The 18,655-nt window shown below is 42.4% G+C and overlaps 1 protein-coding gene across 1 annotated transcript; it reads left to right on the plus strand.

The window, feature by feature from the left end:
* Nucleotides 1-1,292: 1,292 nt before the first annotated feature.
* On the plus strand, nt 1,293-16,681 carry LOC124066818 (inactive dipeptidyl peptidase 10-like). The gene is made up of 22 exons (XM_046403588.1): nt 1,293-1,430; nt 3,363-3,415; nt 3,710-3,791; nt 4,823-4,991; nt 5,318-5,472; nt 7,480-7,577; nt 7,663-7,786; nt 7,870-7,908; nt 8,219-8,326; nt 8,676-8,767; nt 8,853-8,900; nt 9,213-9,334; nt 9,961-10,008; nt 10,660-10,758; nt 11,876-11,945; nt 12,213-12,407; nt 12,581-12,635; nt 12,731-12,830; nt 13,568-13,626; nt 14,844-14,916; nt 15,269-15,342; nt 15,588-16,681. Exons 1-22 carry the CDS (start codon nt 1,293-1,295, stop codon nt 15,723-15,725), a joined length of 2,139 nt encoding a protein of 712 aa, XP_046259544.1. The 3' UTR covers nt 15,726-16,681.
* The last annotated feature ends 1,974 nt before the right edge of the window (nt 16,682-18,655 follow it).

Below are 18,655 nucleotides of genomic sequence, written 5' to 3' on the forward strand. Positions count from 1 at the left end.
AGTATGGAGTCCAGCTTTTACTTTTTAACTTATTGCCTGACAGTTTTAAGTGAATTTTGAATGAATACTATGTCCATACTGCAAGTCTTAGTGCTTAATTTGGATTTATTGTTCAGACTGGACTGAATACATTTTTCTTCCAAACATGGAGGTTAATGGTTTCTTTAATAAACTGATGTGCAGTTAAAGCCAACAAATTCATGAGAAAACGATAAAAGCTGAGGGCAAAGTGAGCCGAAATTTTTTATTGTGGCTTTTTGTGGAGCAACGACTGCTGCTTCTGTGCAGGTGTGTGTGTGTGTGTGTGTGTGTGTGTGTGTGTGTGTGTGAGAATGCAGAGTCGGAGCCAGGAGTGACATGAACGGCTTCACAGAAACAAATTTCACCTGAAATTGTTGGATCTCGAGGGCTACTTCTAACTTCACCTGTTCCCCCTTTCCATGAGGGTCCAGGTGAGCGAGTGACAGTTTGCATGTGACTCGAGTGAAGTCAGATCATCAGAGATCAAGTGCTGAAGGTTTTATTGTATCTGAATGCCATATTTCTCATTTTAGTTCAATTTATTGACCTTGTTTAAAATTTGTGTTGAATATCAAACGTCCTCTCGGTTGATTAGAGTGTTTTCAGATCACCTGTTGCACAGGTTGCGCAGACTGACTCCTGATGATTGAGAGCAGCTCGCCGCCTTCCCCTCTTGGCCAATCACGGTGTGATGACACCCTTTCATGAAGGCTTAAAAAGGCGTAGTGGAACTATGTTTCAGTTTCCTTATTCCAGAAGAGGCATTTTTTTCCCACCAAAAAACTGAGATAGTGTCCCGGTAAATGGGAAGTGGTTCTTAGGTTTCTTCCTGATCAGCTGACATCTGGGGACTGCCCTCCCCTCCCGCCATTTAGGATGTACATTCGTGCACCTTTTTTCATCTGTAATGTTCACTCGCCTCCTCTTCTAACCTTCAAACACCTTTTTCAACCTCGTGTCTGAATTGCAAATTATCAGTCAATTATTATTTCTCTCAAAGTGAGACATGGAAAAGTGCCAATTAATTCAGTTCAGTTCAGTTTATTCATATAGCGCCAATTCACAACAAAAGTCATCTCATGACACTTTCCAATTAGAGCAGGTCTAGATCAAACTCTTTAATTAAATTGTAATATAGAGAGCCCAACATTCCCCCGATTAATTGCCATGTTTTGAAATGTGGCAAACGCCGCCTGAGCGCTACAAGTCGTATAAAACAAAGCCCAGAGTGCTGAGAACACCACTGTGTTAGCCTCATCACGTCTCTGAACATGCGCTCCTCTCATGTGTCACCCTTCACCGACAGCCTTATCAAGGAGTCATCACTGAGCTGTCACCTGCTGTGTGACGGCTGTCTGCTGAGTGATGCTGACATCTTTTTGAAGGAGATGAACAGCAGTCAAGTTGCAGTAGGATTTCATTTTTTCCTGCTGGAGAAGTCTCTTTGGTACCATCAAGAGGAAAGTCCAAATTAGGAGCGAAGGCCGGGGAACGTAGTGGCTCTACAGTGTTTATCATATCACTCTGGGATGAGCTTACTGTAACATTGTTATGCTAACGCTCAAGCTCATTAGCATGCACAGACACTCAGGTATTGAGCCATTAGCTCAGTGAATCCAAAAACAAACCTTGTGTGAGTGGATGTTACACTGCATAACACAACATTTAGATCAACATGTCTTACTTGAACGCAATTATTTACAGATAATTGCAAAATAATTACCTAAGATTAAACATGATAAGGCTCTCTGGTTCGTTCCAGATCTACTTTAATTTTCTGTTTTCTCCAAGAGTTCTTGGGGTTTTGTGCCTAAACCAGCCATTCACTAAATTTGCTTCAGGCACAATTTGGACTCTTTTTTGTAGAATGAACATTATGTTTCTATTGGTATTGTATTGTACTCCTCGTCTTCTACATGCTTATAGAAATAAAACCTTTTATGTTTGTTGGCCATCTGACAATGTGGATTTTACATGTTACGACGGTTACAAACATGACTTTAGTATGTTTTAAGCCTAGCTTAGGACAAAGCCCAGAAACAGCAGACATATCAGTTAGCGTCGGCCACAGCAGCTCCAAAGTGGCCTTCTTTTCATGTTCCAGCATGTTAGCTGTCAAAGCAGATCTAAGACTCACATGGTGCTCGTTCAGAGCCACCAAACTGTGTGACAGCAGGACTCGCCTTCTGAGGTCACGCTTGCTTGTGGGTCAGTAAGCTCCAGTGTGTGCTGCTCATCAAGCTATGTTTTATTTTCTTAGTAAATTTACAGTAAGGTCACATTTTGAATGTGTAAATAAAGACACTTTAAGTAAAGCTCTGCTACCAGTGTTAGCTGACATTACGCTGGATCTGCAGTGTGAAGGCGGCTCTTCTAACTCAACAAGGTGGTGTTAAAATGTTTATGAGAGGGAAAGCCTAAACATTAGAATCTGAACTGAAGAATTTCGTGAAAGTAGAACATATTTATCTAGTTGTGCGACAATGTCCACACAAACTGTCTTTGTTCCCTGTGCTCCCATCATATTTTGACAGGACGAAGGCACATCGTGTTTCTCACAGCCCTGGAACTGTGACATTCTCTCTTCATTTATATGCAAATATGTATACTGACCTTTGGACATACAGATAATTTTTGAGCAATTTCATCTCCTGTCACAGCCGCACGGTTCCACTCTCTCTACTGCTCACGTGCCAAATAATGGATCTCCTGCATAACCTTTAATAGCCCCACATATCCTAATGTATGGCATGTCTGAGGTGTGCGACTATAAAGTTATGATACAGGCGGATGTTTTTCAAGACAAACGTCGGGTTGTTGCGTAATGAAGATTCGGGGAGGACAGACTTAACCATAATGCAGTCCAGTCACAGCTCGTGGTCTTGCAGACCTGTCAGTTTCATTGTGTGAAATAAAACGCACTCGTTGTTAGCATTTGTGTAATTTGAACAGTAAAGTATTGTTCTCACTTCACTCCCAATACTTCTAAAGTGGTAACCTTGCTGTTTTGTTGTTGTCCTGTTAAATACAGCGAAGCTCATTCTGCACAAGAACAGAAAGACAACAAGGGGGGGAAATGAGGAAATGAAGTAGAAGTACTCAAAGCTGGTTGAGGAAAAGCTGCTGCGCAAAATCATCACGGAACATAATGACAAAATCATTGCATTGTGTGTGTGTGTGTGTGTGTGTAATATCAGAGGATAACGTTGGGTTGAGAATATATATTCTGTTTATCTGAATTATCCTCCTGTTTCTTTCTCAGCGGTTGACATCCTAATAGAAATTGAAGGGAAATAACAAAGGCCTGTTAGATTAAAACTGTTTTTCTTCTCTGTTTTTAGGTCTACCAGCATTCTTTCTTGGCATCATACCTCATCTACAACCTGTACACAAGGCGAGTAAACAAAGAATTAAACCTCATCGACACAGACCGAACAATTTACGTGTTCAAAGATTTTTCTCATGAGCTCAAGAACAGTTGAGACAAATTAAACCCTCTGATAAAACCCAACAGTATGTTTAAAGAGTTCACATGTTCACAGTTAAAGTCACTTAATATCACAAACTATTTGTCTTAAATTTACTTGATCTCACTGTAAGTTAGCAATGTTTTTTTTTTCTGTTTTAATATTTAAAAACAGAAATGTAAAGCGTCCTGTGTGTAACTGTTCACGTGTGTCCTCATCAGGGAAGTGCGGGAGCTGAATCCTCCTGAGGTGTCCGATTCAGTCCTCCAGTTTGCCTCGTGGGGCGTTCGAGGTCAGCAGCTGGTGAGTAATTTAGAGGATCTCACAGCAATGGAGGGTCGGGTTGAATCGTCTGTTGTTCACATAGTGAGCACTTCACTTGTCAAAAGAACATAATCAGATTACTGAAAATAATCAGCAGATTAATTACAGGCAGTCGTAGCTGCAGCCCTAAACAACTGCATTCGGATTCAATTTTGTCTCGAAAAGTGAAGGAACTTGAACGCAGAAATTCGGTGCCTTCCGTTATGTGTAATTCAGCGCAAACGTACAAACTCTCTGCACCAAGGCAGAAGCCAATCAAAGGCTGTTTTTGACTTCGGAGGAAAGGCAAACTAAACGACTCCCTTTTAAACTAAACGGTTACTTTGAAGAAAAGCCAGCAACAGTCACACTAATCAAGCGGTTTCTGGAAGACGTCTTGTTTGGCGGCCACAGCTCTCTGTGTGAGTAATGCCTCCGCCGTGCAGTGCATTGTGCACAGAATAATCAATCCATTATTTTCTCCACCGCAGACAAGGAAAGTAATTAAGCATGTGATAGCATATTTATCTCATTTCCTCAGTGTTTCTACCTGCCGTCGGTGGAAGCTGTTCTCCAGGAAGCCCTGCAGCAGCGTGTCACACCACTAATGACAAAATAGTTCATCAATCGTGAACTCGCCCTGCATTCGCCGGTTATCTCCAGAGATGACTCAGCACACGATGGGGCAGTAGAGCCAAGGAGCGAATGAGCTTTGACTGGTCAAAATAACATTTCAGCGTGTCAGAATTTTAACATCTGTAAAACACTTCTGACATGTTGCAAATAAATTTACATGAAAAATTTGAGCAGTCAAAACTGAATTGCAGACATCTTTGTTTCTCAGTACTTCCTTATCTGCAGCTGAGCTGTCACATGTTGGAAAAGGACTGACAGCTGATTTATTATTATTATTATTGTTATGATTTCCCATGTCAGATATCAATAACTGGAGTATTTCCAATATGTACAACATATCAACAAATCATTACCAATTTGTCTCTGAAACTACATGATCCGTTTGGATACGGCAGCATTTTGACTTGTGGAATTTATTAATTTATTTGCTTTCTGTCCTGCAGATATATATATTTGAAAACAACATTTACTACCAGACGGATGTTCAGAGCAGCTCATGGAGGCTCACGTCTTCCGGACAGGAAGGCATCATCTTTAACGGCATCGCAGACTGGCTGTATGAGGGTAAGAGAGCAGCTTCATACAACCTGAGCCCCACTGGACTCTAGGTGGACAGAAGTATTCAGACGATACCGACAGAATCTGGGAAGTGACCAGCTGAAAAGAGCAGCACAAACCAAAGCAAACCTCTGCTGTTGTGATGTCACTGTGTGTGTGCTGTGTTTTGAGACTTGGACTTGAAACTTAAACTCAAATTATAATTTAGCAGATAGAAATTATTTTACCATAAAAAGGCACATTAGCTCTTTTAAACTGGCTTTTAAAAGACGATGTGTTTATAAAAGCTTGTCGACTCAACACGTCTGATTTGCCTTCTCTTGGCTTTCCAGAGGAGGTGTTGCACACACAGGTGGCCCACTGGTGGTCACCTGACGGCTCCAGACTGGCCTACCTGACTGTCAACGACTCCCTGGTTCCGAACATGTTCCTGCCCCGCTTCACAGGCTCGCTGTACCCCAGGGGGAGGGAGTACCCTTATCCAAAGGTGGAATTTAACAGTCCTACTGGTTTGGACGATGACTTCATTTCCAGCATTTGAATTAACTCTTGTTTAAAGCTGGTTATGACATCATTGCATTGTTTTTCTGCATTGCTGATTTTTTTTCCCAGTTAACAAGCTCTCCTAATTCTAAATCTAAAAAATAACCAACAGGTGCAAATATTAAGTTGAAAATAAACTAATTATATTGCACTTTTAACTGAACTGAAGCCAACATCAGTATCCAATCCTCCTGGTCGGCTCCAGAAATGATTAGATCCAGCTGAAACCCAACTGCTCCTCCTCCGTCTGACTCTACACTGTACAACAAGCCTTACAACCTGCCATAACCTGCATGGAGAGCAACCTCCAGGGCATCAAACCAGCGCTACCGTAGGCTCTGTGCTTTAGTTTATCCATGAAGTTTAGTGAATCCACAGCAACTCGCCTCCTTTGAAGAGGGACGGCTGTGGGGATAGGAGTGTAATATGCTTCAGACAGGCAAGTTAACGCCACCTCCCATCCCTTCTGATGCAGATGTTTTAGCGTATCAAATGCCTCTAAGATGGGAGATAATTTGTGGAAACTGGTGGAATGGGGGTCATAAGGTAGAGGGCAATGTGATTTGTCGGTTCAGAGCCGCAGATGGGAGGAGGAGGCTCACAGGAAGGCATCTAATTAATAAATCATCACACACACACACACACACACACACAGTGATTGTATCTCTTATACCCTTGAGTGGGGTTAGTGTTATACTATTGTGGGAGTAAATGAAGTAGAGATTTAATTGCCTTCCCCTCCTTTTGTCTGTGAAAACACTGACGCTGTATGGCAGTCTGACAGTCGCACTTCTGCTTCAGTCTCTGGGGGATACATTTGTGTGAGTATCCTCCTCCTGAGTCAATACTCAAAGTGCTACCCTGAGGTATTTTTCATGGGTATCATGTGACTGCACTTAAGGAAACATCTAATTGCTGTCAAAGTGACAAACTGCTCCATATTACACACATACTGAACACATACTGTTGAAGCTAATACCAACAGAGACATTTGGGAATACGAAGGCTACAGCCGTGCAGGTTGTACTAAGAATCTGCAGTGTATTTAGCCAAATGTATAAACTGTTCACAATAAAAATGCTAATGTGCTGCTGTTTAAAAAGGTCATTTTTAACACGTTCACCATCTTAGCTTTGTGTGTGTGTGCAACTTTTGATCTGCTGTTTAGCTCCGAACCCAAAGTGCAGCTGAGGCTGATGTGAATGTCATCATTAGATTGATGTTTGTAACGAACTTCATGTAAGGACGGGGAACAAAACAACCAAAACAAAGTGACGGTGAAGTAAACATTAGATGCTCACAGTGCAGCTTGTAAACTGAGAAGGATTATAATAAATTAACTTTAAGTCAAAGGTTGGAGACTAGAAAAGTACTGCAGTCCACTGACCATTTGTGTGTACTCTAACAGTTGTGTCATTTTAATAAAGCAGGAAAACAATCACCGTTTAGCAGATTTCAGATGTTATCTGTTGTTTAATGTGCGGCAAATTGCACCTTTGGAACAAAACAGAATGATCCCATGTTCTTCCAAAAGAACAGAAAGTGAAGGATAGGATGAATAATAACCAATCAAGTAAGCGATCTTATGTGTGGAATAGATGCTGTCATCTTGTTGATAGGTTATGCTGGAATTTTGAGATTTTCCTTGTCATGTAGTTTAATGAGCTGTGTTTTCTGAGGGAGGCGTAAGCGAAAGAGAACGACCGACTTGCCGCAGGGCCTGCTCAATATACAACAACACAGTTTGTTCTCCACTTGTTTCATATTCTCATTAAATTCTCTGTTCCTAAGCCCTACTGGCATTGTTCAGTATAACAGAGCATAAAAATAGAAAACCAGAGCAGCATCTCGCTGCAGTGCTTACTGTTATCACTTCAGTGCATCATGGATATTACAACCAATCCGGTAGGCCTGTGAACATAATTGTGTATTTGTACTGCCTTTACTATAGATGGGTCAAATCAATCCCACGGTCAGGCTCTACGTCGTCACTGTGGACGGCAGCTCCCTAACAACTGAACTGAGGCCTCCTGACAGTTTTGAGAAGAGGTATGATTTAAGCAAGTAATTATAGCGCCTTGCTGATCCAGGCTGCTCGTATCTGCTGACGGCCTCCCGGCTTTGTTTTCCCCAGTGAGTACTACGTCACCATGGTGAAGTGGGTGACTCGGGAGAGGCTGAGTGTGCGCTGGGTGAATCGGGCTCAAAATGTGTCAATTCTTTCGCTGTGCGACGTCACAACGAGCGACTGCACAAAGGTGAGAGGGCAACTGTGATTGGCTCTCCAGGCCTCCGAAATGAACTATGGACTTACTGAAGCGCTTTTGACTTGATCTTTCAGAAACACGTGATGACGTCGGAAAAGTGGCTCGATCGACAGGTGAGCGCGTCACTCCAGAAGAGCTTTACTGTCTTTGATAAGCACATTTACATGATGTTCAATTAGTTATTTAAGGAACACATTAAAGCTGTTCCATAAATCCATAAAGCTAAATGTACATTATAGCTGCTGAATCTGAAATAACAACCACATGGACAAAGACGGCAAGAAACACTGAAAGGGGATGGGATTATTTCATGGTCCACAGCACAAATCTGACTGGCCACCCCATCGTCCTGAAGCATGATCAGCTATCTGATCTAACGTTAATGTTCCCATTAAGTTTATTTATCCATTGTTTTTCTTGCAGAATGAGGAGCCAGTGTTTTCTAAGGACTGCACAAGATTCTTCATCTCTGTGCCCTTGAAACACGGCGGCCACGGGACATTCACCCATATCACCATGATCTCCAGCCCAGTAAGACTGAGAAATTTATACCTCACTGTTGGAAATGCTGGGGTCTGTGTACTTTTCTCCTTCTCTTATCTGTCCTGCCTACACCAAAGGCCTTCCAGTTATTCATACTGCTCATCACTTTGAGTTATGATAAAACTCTGTTTGTGGAAACACCAGAGAATTAAGAATACATTCACTTGGACAAATTAGGGCTGTTGCAGGCTCACTGGAGGCACTGGGGTCTGTGCCAGATTGATTCGGTTTCTGTAGTGATAACAAACGGAGGTCAGAGCAAGTTGGAAAACTTAGCTCCCTGTTAGACCACGCTGGGCATGTGAGGTCAGGCTAACGTGCTTCCCCTGCTTCTTAGTCCGAAGGTCAAGAGGGCAGCGTTCGCCACCTGACCTCAGGAAGCTGGGAAGTCTCTCAAATCCTGGCCTTTGACGAGAACACGAACTCAGTGTAAGGACGAGACACGGACACAGTGCAATGTGATGTGATGCAATACAACGTGATCTCAACTAACAGGCTAATTTTGGTTTTTCAGTTATTTCTCAAGCTCAGAGGGAGGCTCGACACAGCAGCAGCTGTACAGGTGACACACTGGTTTCACTCGCACATTTACACCTCAGTGAAAATGTTTTACGATATTTAGATTTCCCACTCGCGCTGAAAATCCACAACAAGAACGCGTCGAGTTGAACGACGGCGTTGATTCGCACCTTAAGGCTACAACCAGATCATTTCACTTCATTTCATCATTTCATTTCACTGTGGATGCACATCCACATGTGACAAATAAAGAATTCTGATTCTGATTCTGATTCAGATCACTTTTAACTCAAAAGTCGCAAATCCTCTTAAATCAACTTCTTTTGTCCTCACACGTCTTCACTGTTTGCCTCAGAGTCTCCACCGTGGATCCGTTTCACAAAGAATGCCTCACCTGCTCCCTCTTCAAATTAAAGTGCACCTACTACGACTCGATCCTCAGCCCGGACTTCCAACACGTCCTTCTCAACTGCAGAGGTAACACCAAACGAGGAGGCGTCCTAACTGAGGGCTCCAAAACCATGAAGGATTTCATGTGTTTCCAAATGCAGTTCACAGCTCTGTGAGACCATTTTGGTTTGGTTTAAGATCTCATATTCACGTGACTCTCGAAAAGTCAGAAAGTCACGATCATGTGACTGGTTCACATGAATTTCTTAATGCAAGCTGAAACATTAAAATCAAAGGCTGCCGCATTCGAAAATGGAAAGAACTCAGGAGATGCAGGCCAGACTACAATGTCAGACCTCGGAGTTTAGTTTTCAGACAGCTACGATCAAACTATTAATAGATTTGATTAGACCAGATTCAACTTTATTGTCATTACACAAGTACAATGCAAGGAAACGCAGTTTGGCATCTAACCAGAAGTGCAATAAGCAGTAATTGCCAGATATACAGTAATTTACAGTATGTACAGGGTATGTACAGGTGTCTATGCTACAGATATACTATAAACATGATATACAGATTGTCATAATGCCAGGATATAAACACGCTGCCTTTCATTCAGTGTTTTGTATTCACTTGAATTACTTGAACTCATTTCTCGATTAATCTCGTTGATAAAATGTCACAAAAACTATTTTTTTTATTTTTCCCAGGTCCTGGAATCCCTCAGACTACTCTTCACAAACTCAGTGAAATGAACAGTAAGTACTCTGGCACCACCAAACATGAATCCACTATTTAGACTCTTTCACTCAGTTGCGTCAGGTGTATTTATTCATCATGTTTTGCGTAGGAGGTAGATGTATTTATGTTCCTTCTGTGTCTAAAATGTGCATTAATCGATCAAGTCATATTTGGGGATTAAGCCACTAAGAGTCATTAAGCCAAAGTTCAACAACAGAGGTTTACTTACGGCTGTCAAAAGTAACGGGATATGAGGATGCACTTAAGGTGAAGGCGCTAAGCACTTGAAATGGTGTTGAGTGCACATCAGAGGCTCTCGTGTGGGGACTCTGCAGCATGAACGATTATCCTCCTCCACTCCGACATGCTGGCAGATTGAGAGACGCTGATTATTCCTCTCTTATCAAAACACATTTCTACCAGTTCAGTCGATTTGCTGACACTTCAAAGTGCTTACCGATTCTCTACTTGTGACTGTAAATGTGACTGGATGCCTGATAATGTGTGTGAGCAGAGTTTTGATTTGTCAATCGTTTGCAGCCAAGCAGGACACTCAAATGAATCAGTTATGCAGGATTTTGTTTTGTTATTGTTGTATTTGTGGCACAAACAGGTTTTCTTCTGATTAAAGTGCTTCTTCTTCTTCTTCTTGCCCCGTCATGCACCAGAGCACAGGACTCTGGAGGGGAACTCAGTGTTAAGACATGCCCTGATGAACAGGACACTACCCAAGTGGGAAAGAAGAACTGTGCAAATCAACAACTTCGGTAGGAGACTGCAATCACTTTGCACTTTCAATGATTTATGAGAATGATTTGTTATGATCAGATCTTACATTAAGTACGTTCCCATCAGCCTCAGCCCTGCTGTTTGTTTAGTGCTAATTATGGACATGCTAACATTGCACCGCTAATCTTTAGCATGTTAGTATTGTCATAGGTAATGCTGACATCAGCATTTAGCTCACAGATCTGTCGTGCATAAATGCATTATTTTTATTTTCACCCGTACTCTGCACTTGGCTCTGATTGGCTCTAACCCTGACATTTCTTCCTTTTTTCTGACCATAAGCATCTCTTTTGTCACTCGTCCCAGCTTCCTCTTCTTAGCTTCCCATTGGTGATTTGTGTGTGTTTAAAAATCCTGAAATTAAAGTTTCATAATAATAAAATTATCTTACGCTACTAAACTCAAGCCTTCAGAGCTCAAACTTCAAGCATCAGCGCTGCAACCAACTGCCTTTTGTTCACGGCCAACTGTGAGTGCACCCTGCAGGAACATTTTAGAAAATAAGGCAGATGAAGTTGCCATTTAAACACATTTACATGCGCTTAAATGGCAACTTCCACATTCACATCAGCGGGACAATCAGGCTCACCAAGATCAGAATGTCAGACATGGAAATGAAATGCAACAGGTGCGACAGGAGCTTTTTGAGGAGACTGTGAAATCATATACACAGCAGCATATTGTTTCAAATTAGAGGGAATGGCTCACCATATGGCTTCCTTTCTCTAATCTGTGTTCACATGTGTGATAGCTATGTGTGGCCTTTTGAAAAGAAACACCTGTTCTCATCCGTTTATACTGTACACGGCAGCACAGACTTATTTTGTGACTAATGAGCTTATGGAAATAACACACTGACTTTTATACTTGGATGGAGCTTTCGGATCGTAGGTCAGCAGGGGGTGGCTCCACAGGTTTCAGTCCGATTGTATGTAAGCTTATGAGCAAATGAGACCTCAGTAAACGAGAACTTGGTGATCAAAAATGAATCTGGACTTGCTGATAATCTGTTACAAACATGCATAGCAGGAAGTTTGGTACAGAGTAAACGTAGCATAGCATTAAAATGATGCATTTTGCTGTTATGTTTTGCAGCACTTCGTCTGGAGTTGATTGTCCCAGTAGCTTTGGATGAAACGAAGGAGCACCCACTTTTACTGATTCTGTATGTAATTTATTTTCAAATACTTTCTCTATTTGAAGTAGCACTTAATGTATGTTGTGTTGCGCCCTTTAAAATGGTAAACATAGCAAGCAGACAGTCTTTTTGTTTGGAGGCGTCACGAGTCAAAACGGTTGTGAACCGCTGACCTTAATTTAAGCAGCGTTTTCCTCACGAACCGCATTGTTTAGCTATTCTGGGTTTTAGTCTGGAGGATTTTCATGGAGTTCTTGGGATTATGAATGGAAAACTCATTCTGTCCTTCCACAGTGACAGCTCCCCTGGTGGCCAGGCCGTGAGTGACCGTTTCTTCCTCAGCTGGGACTCTGTGCTGGTCAGCTCGGACGGCGTCATCGTGGCTCGTCTGGACGGCCGGGGCAGCGGCTTCCAGGGTCAGAGGATCCTGCACGAGGTCCACCAGAGGCTGGGAACCGTTGATGTTCAGGACCAGATTACAGCTCTGGAGTAAGAAGGTTTTGCTTTGTTAAGCATCTTGATTGCTTCATGGACAAAGCAAGGCGTTGGGGAAATTCAGCTGAGTTTGAGATTCCTTTTAGCGTGGAACAAGTAAGACCTTTTACTGTGTAGTCTTGTTAGGATCCCTTCACTGTTTTCGTTATTTCACTCAAAATTTTCAGGCACCTGGTCAGGCTGCCGTATGTTGATGGCAACAGAGTTGGGGTTTATGGAAAGGTAACATAGCTGATTCTAAGTAAATAACCCTCACAATTTTATTACCCAGCATTTTTTTCATTTTATTTTAAATCTGCCGTGTTACTGTTTTCCAGGCGTATGGAGGATTTCTCTCCTCCCTCCTGCTCCTCTCCCACAGCTCTGTTTTCCGCTGTGGCATCGCTGCAGCTCCAATAACGAACTGGAGACTCTACGGTGAGATGGCTGAGAATCCAAGAAGAGAGTCCAAGAACCAGGAAAGAGTTCACTGGTGTTGAAGTCAATGGGATTTTGTTGTTAGATGCCTGAACTAAGGTCTGCAGTTAACACAAGCTTAAGAAATCTTCATGTTTTGTTTTACATACAATAAGTCAGTAAATTTCTGAGCCTTAGCTCAAGACAACAAGGCTCCACCTGTGCAGCCTTGTTGTCTTGATAATCGTGCCACTACAAGCTTTCAAACTTTAAATTTAAACTTATGAAGTGTGTTTGACGTGGTGTTGTAGGAAACAGTCGGGGTGACGTTGAAATCATGTGACCTCGGTGTAGTTTTTACTTCTGGCGACTGCAGTTGAGACTCAAAAATCATGAACACTAATTTGCCAACACAACTGAACAAAAGTGTCAAACTTTATTTTCTCTAATAATCTAAATATAAGATTGGTCAAGGGAACCGTAACTGGTCATCATCAGCTCTGAAATGTATTTATTATCAGATTTATGCTATCTGTCTTAGAATTGTCATCATCATGGACTTTAACTGATTGAGAACGTCAAACAAATCCAGTACAGTTTAACGCAGAACAGAACATTAACCATCAATGGCATTTCCCATTTGTCACAATGTTAGGCGAAGTTACACCAAAAGGCATTCAGTGTGTTTTCATGAAAGAATCGTGAGCGAGGTAAAAGGTTATCCTCGCATTAACGTGTCCTTTCTCGTTCTTATGAAGGGTCGGCCCACGCTGAGAAATACTTTGGCTCTGCAGTGAAAGAGGATCCCAAATACCAAGTATGACTTTTCCCAACAGTACTGAGTGTTCATGCAGAGCAAAGTGCTGATGCTTCTGGCCTGATGCTGTCTAGACTTGTGTAAAACCGTTTATGGTGGCATTCAACATTTAAATGACATCCGGGGGTCTGTTTTATTTGCGGGTCTCTGAGGCCAAAAGAGAAACTGAGAGTGGACTCGTTTTTATTTTGTGCTTGTTGCACAGAGCTGATAAACTCAGTTTATTTTCTGATTCGTGGTTAACTTCAGGTGAATTCAAACAGCTGTGAAGTTTGGGTTAATCTGCAGCAGGCCTGTCACGGCACAGGTGCACCTAATAACATTAATGGTGGCTGCGTTCCATTTAGCTCTGCCAGTTTCAGGGTCGCACACATGCTGGCTCTTTGGCTCTGCTTACCGGGACAGTTTGAAAGGAGCTGAGGCCTTGTTGACATTGATTGATTAAATGATTAATTGTCCCCTGTGATAAAGTTCTGGAGCAGTGATTAAATTGAATTTGCTGCAGCACATGATTGCAGAGTCACACTCCTGACGAACTTGCTAAATGAAAAACAGGACGAAAAGAACAAAAAATCTCTTTGGTCCCCCACACTCCATCCCAGTTTTACAAAAACCCTGTCTGTCAGAACCCTGTTTATCTTTTTAAGCCTGTTAGTATTAATGCCAGGATAGCATTGTTTTCAGCATGTCTGATTTTTTTATTATGTTCTAATCCATTTCATTTTTTCATTTTGTCTTTTATTTGCTTCCTGAAATGTCTTAATCCTGGTGCGACCATGTGAAGCTCGTTGTAACTTTGCTGTATAATTAAGTTTATAATTATTAAACAACTTCCATAGCAATAAGTTTCATTTGGAGCCATCTGCCACACCAAACTGGAAGTGAATAGATTTTTTTTTTCCCCAGAAAGAAATTGAATCAAACTTTAAAATAGTGCCTGCCTTTCTATCTAAAAGAAAATGAATGATAAAGTTAAAGAAACTGAATTTGTTGTGTGAGTTTAGTGTCTCTTACAGTAATTCTGTCCAAGGGGCTGATGCTCCCATGTGGGCAACTGATCCTCAAAGATTAGCTTGGAATTCTTTGTTCATCCTTATAAAACATTAAATTCCTGGGACTCAACTTTTCTTACTGTGAATTAGCTTTCGCTGAGAAGACGTTAAAGCCGTTGCAGTTTCTGTCTTTGGAGGGTAATTTTACTGTTTGCTGTCTGTCAGATCTCCGGTCTGCTCAGTAACATCACAGCGCTGAGTCCTCTGAACTTTCTTATCATCCACAGCACAGCAGACGGTGAGTACATGTTCAGACAATAAAGCAGATATACAGATGCTTGTCTGCGGCCCACATCTTTGTTTGAATATTAATTTTCTTTGCCTCATCAATGTAAGAATACACAATACATACAATGAGCTGCTTTGTATGTTGTTCTTTACATGCAGTAACGCATGCAAGATCAAGTCCTCCTGTGCATTTGAACGTGGAAGTGATTACGTTTTCAGGTGTTAGACAACATCTTTACATCTGAAGTCGTTTGTCACAGAATGTCAGCTGAGCACACCATGTGACACTCCAGTTAATTTTGAGTAGTCAGTCGTGCCAGGTTACGATGAGCTTTCATTGTGCTCCTTCTGTTCTTTTGCAGCCACTGTTCATTTCCAGCATTCTGCCGAACTGGTCAAGCTGCTGTCTGCGGCAAATGTTAATTACACTCTCCAGGTGACCGCCGCCGTTTCTTCTCTGAGTGACAAGTAACGAGAGGAGATCTTGATGTTGTTGTTGTTTATGCCTCGAACAGACGCTGGCTTCTCAGTGTTGTGGTGGGCAACGACGATATGTTGTGACCCTAAACATGCCACAGCTGTGTTTGGAAGCAGGCTAAAATAATAATCATAAAAACAAAAGGGTTGTATCAGTGAAAAGGGAAGTTAAGCAAATGACACGTTGTTTTCGTTTCCTGTCAGATTTTCCCCGATGAAGGCCACAACATCGTCTCAGCCAAAAGCCGACACTACATGCTGCACTCCGTGCTCACCTTCTTCAGGCGCTGCTTTGAGGAGGAGCAGGCTGTTGTCCCGGAGACAACTAAAGAAGACAACTAACCTGCGGAGCCTCCTGCGGTGACTCAGTTTGGCCGAGCAAACGCCATCATGAGCCAACAAAGAAAGGTTGTGTCTTCCCGGAAGGCCTGCAGACCCACAGTGTGTAAGATACCGTATGTAGCATATCGAGGCCAGCGGGGCGCTTCCAAGGTTGTGCCGTTTTAGCTGTTGAAGTGAAAAGGTGGTCGCATCGTCGCTGTATTTTAATACTTTAGCTCATTATTATGGTGTGTAATGTTTGTACGAGCCTCTCCATCAGCCTGTTTGTTCTCCTGTGTGGTTAAACTGGTTTTGGACTTCCCCACTTCCTGTTCCTCACGTGCGTCTGATCTCTCTTGGCTGGTTTGTTTGTCTCATGTACTGAATCCAAATGTCAGGGAATCAATTTTAAATAAAAATCTTTGGCCGGCCACTGTAACCTACTGTGAATATTTCGATTTACTACGAACAAAACAACTTAATGCCAAATTCAGACCACATCACAAAACATTATTTGCAGGTGCCTTTACCTTCCATCCATTCGACATTATGAGAAGTCACTCTGGTGGCTCCAATTAGATGATGAAGCACTGGGGTTTACCAGAACTTCTGTATTTTTAAAAGATGATTTCAATGATTCCTCGTTTTGCCCATAAGACTGACAAACTATTGCCACATGGTGGTTTTAATCTCAGGTAGTCATTACCTGAAACGGTTCACCATCATCTGCACTGGTCAGGGTTTTAAATCCTGTGTGGAGCACAGCGGTGGGAAACGTTTTTCAGTGATACTGTTTGTAGCTGAACTCTCTAGTCCTGTCATTTAAAAGCCTGTCCAGACAGACGTTCTCGTATGGTGCAGCGAATCTCTGGCTTTCTCTGCAGTAAAGTTGTGTGAAAGAGAGCGAGTCAAAAACGTTCCTGCTAATCATTAATAGCAGTAACACCAATACGATGGCAGAAAAGAATTAAAGTCATCATGAGAGAAAGGCTGTAAAGACTCGCCACTGGACCCCATTACAGGCATACTGAATTAGCTAGTTAGCCGTGCACATGGACGCACTGACGGCGACCACTGGATTACTTTGACACTGAGGAAAACTTGGGTATGTTCCAAAAACCTTGGATTTGTGAATAGTTTTAATGACTCTCAGGTGGAGTCCCCCCTCCACCCCATGGAGGGACCACACCCTGCAATTACCTGATGGTTAACAGGCTGTCCTTAGCAATGAATTCACGCTTTGTCTTGATTCAGTCCACTCAAATGTGGATGCTTTCCCCCCACGTCAGCACTTGTGTTCTTTTGAATGTTTATGACCGACTGGATTCTTCAGCGTTACATGTTTAACATCCCCAAAATGTGAAGCATTTCAAATGTGCCACAAAAGGTAAAAACTTGGAACAAGTCTTTTCTGAGCGTTGTGCTTTGTTCATAACCAAACTCCTTTAACACTGTATGACCACCACACCCTCCCTCCAACAGGACCTAACCAGATCATTGTCAGACCAGGATCCTGTGCTGCTTACATTTCTGCACTTGCTTGTTCTACTGCAACTGATTCTGTCATTTGTATACTTTGTAAAGTTTATATGCCGAAATAAATTGTTAAACAAGAGAGTGGCATCGGTGTGACGCATTGTTTGTGAGAAACTGAGTCGTATCTGACGCCACGTGCCCAGCGTCCATTTGAAGGTGCTGACGGCGCACCTGCAGTGTTTAGTCACTAACAAGGCCAAGCTTTAGAGCCACAATGCAGGCTCAGACTTCACTGACAAGCCAAAAGTGGGAGCTGAGAAGGTGAGTGATGGGCAAAATGGCGAGCGATTGGGGGGGGGGCAGACTGACTGTGGTGTCATAAATACATGAGCAACAGGTCAGGAAAGACCAGGAGGAGGAGGTCAGCTGACAGGCACAAAGGCCTGAGACACAAGGGACAAAAGACAGGAAGCACAGAGCAAAACACTGAGAAAGAGAAGAAGGGAAAATAAAAGACAAAATAAAGGCCTGAGCGAGTAGTCACCACAGTGGGTGACAGAACAATCTGAAAGCGACGAGGAGGAACGCCAGGGTTTAAATGCAGCAGCGGATTGATTGGACGATTGAGAGCAGGTGTGTCGGCCAACCGGAGAGCAGGAGCGGAAAACTACGGCGACGCCCACAACCACACATGGACAAACACGAGGGAAACACAAGGAAAACAAGGAGAGAAACTGAAAGGAGGTAAGAAACCACAACATATTCAACAGCACAGCACAGCAGTTCTGACTGCACGTTAAAAAAACAACTAATAAAATAAAAAATAATCCTGATTGATCATGACACCAGTCCACTGTGACGGACACACTCACTTTATATATACAATGTATATATTGGCTTTTTTACACATGTACATACCTGCATTTTAAATTTTCTTAAAAAATTTGAATACAGTTTTTGTAAATACCTGTACTTTGAGATTTTAGTTTTTGTTTATCCCGTCTTTATTGTTTATCCTATTTTTTATACTCCGCACTTTTTCTCCTTTCTTGGTCGGGAATACTGCATGTGCAATGTCTGTAAGAACAAGAATTTCCCTCCAGGGATAAATAAAGGAATTCTGATTCTGATTCTGATTCTGATAATCTACTTTAACGTCTGGAAAAGGGACAGTCAAACGCTCCGAGCCAAACTCATCCTGCTGAGGAAGACCACATGATTTGATTGGAAGCGTCAGAGCAGATCATTTTCTCAAACTTCAAAACGCCTGGAAAAGAATTCGGACGTCAGGCGTGCTGACAGTGCAGACGAGTCGATCGGCTTCTCGTTCGGGCCACAGTGCGAAAACACACGCACACGTTTCTTATCAAAAAGACCTGAGGAATGTTGTGGCACAACAGAAGGTGATAAACACTCTTTTATCAGGTTACTCTGGCTGATTGAACCGTCAGACAGAAGGCGTCAAAGCAGAGCAG

This window comes from Scatophagus argus, chromosome 11, assembly GCF_020382885.2.
Source record: "Scatophagus argus isolate fScaArg1 chromosome 11, fScaArg1.pri, whole genome shotgun sequence".
NCBI lineage: Eukaryota > Metazoa > Chordata > Actinopteri > Scatophagidae > Scatophagus > Scatophagus argus.

Excerpts from the sequence above, each read along its gene's own strand:
- LOC124066818 (XM_046403588.1), top strand. The coding sequence starts at position 1,293 with ATGCGCTCCTCTCATGTGTCACCCTTCACCGACAGCCTTATCAAGGAG. Across the intron at positions 3,792-4,822 it reads GCGTTCGAGGTCAGCAGCTG|CATTTTGACTTGTGGAATTT; the intron begins GTGAGTAATTTA and ends TGGATACGGCAG. Across the intron at positions 15,343-15,587 it reads ATGTTAATTACACTCTCCAG|ATTTTCCCCGATGAAGGCCA; the intron begins GTGACCGCCGCC and ends GTTTCCTGTCAG.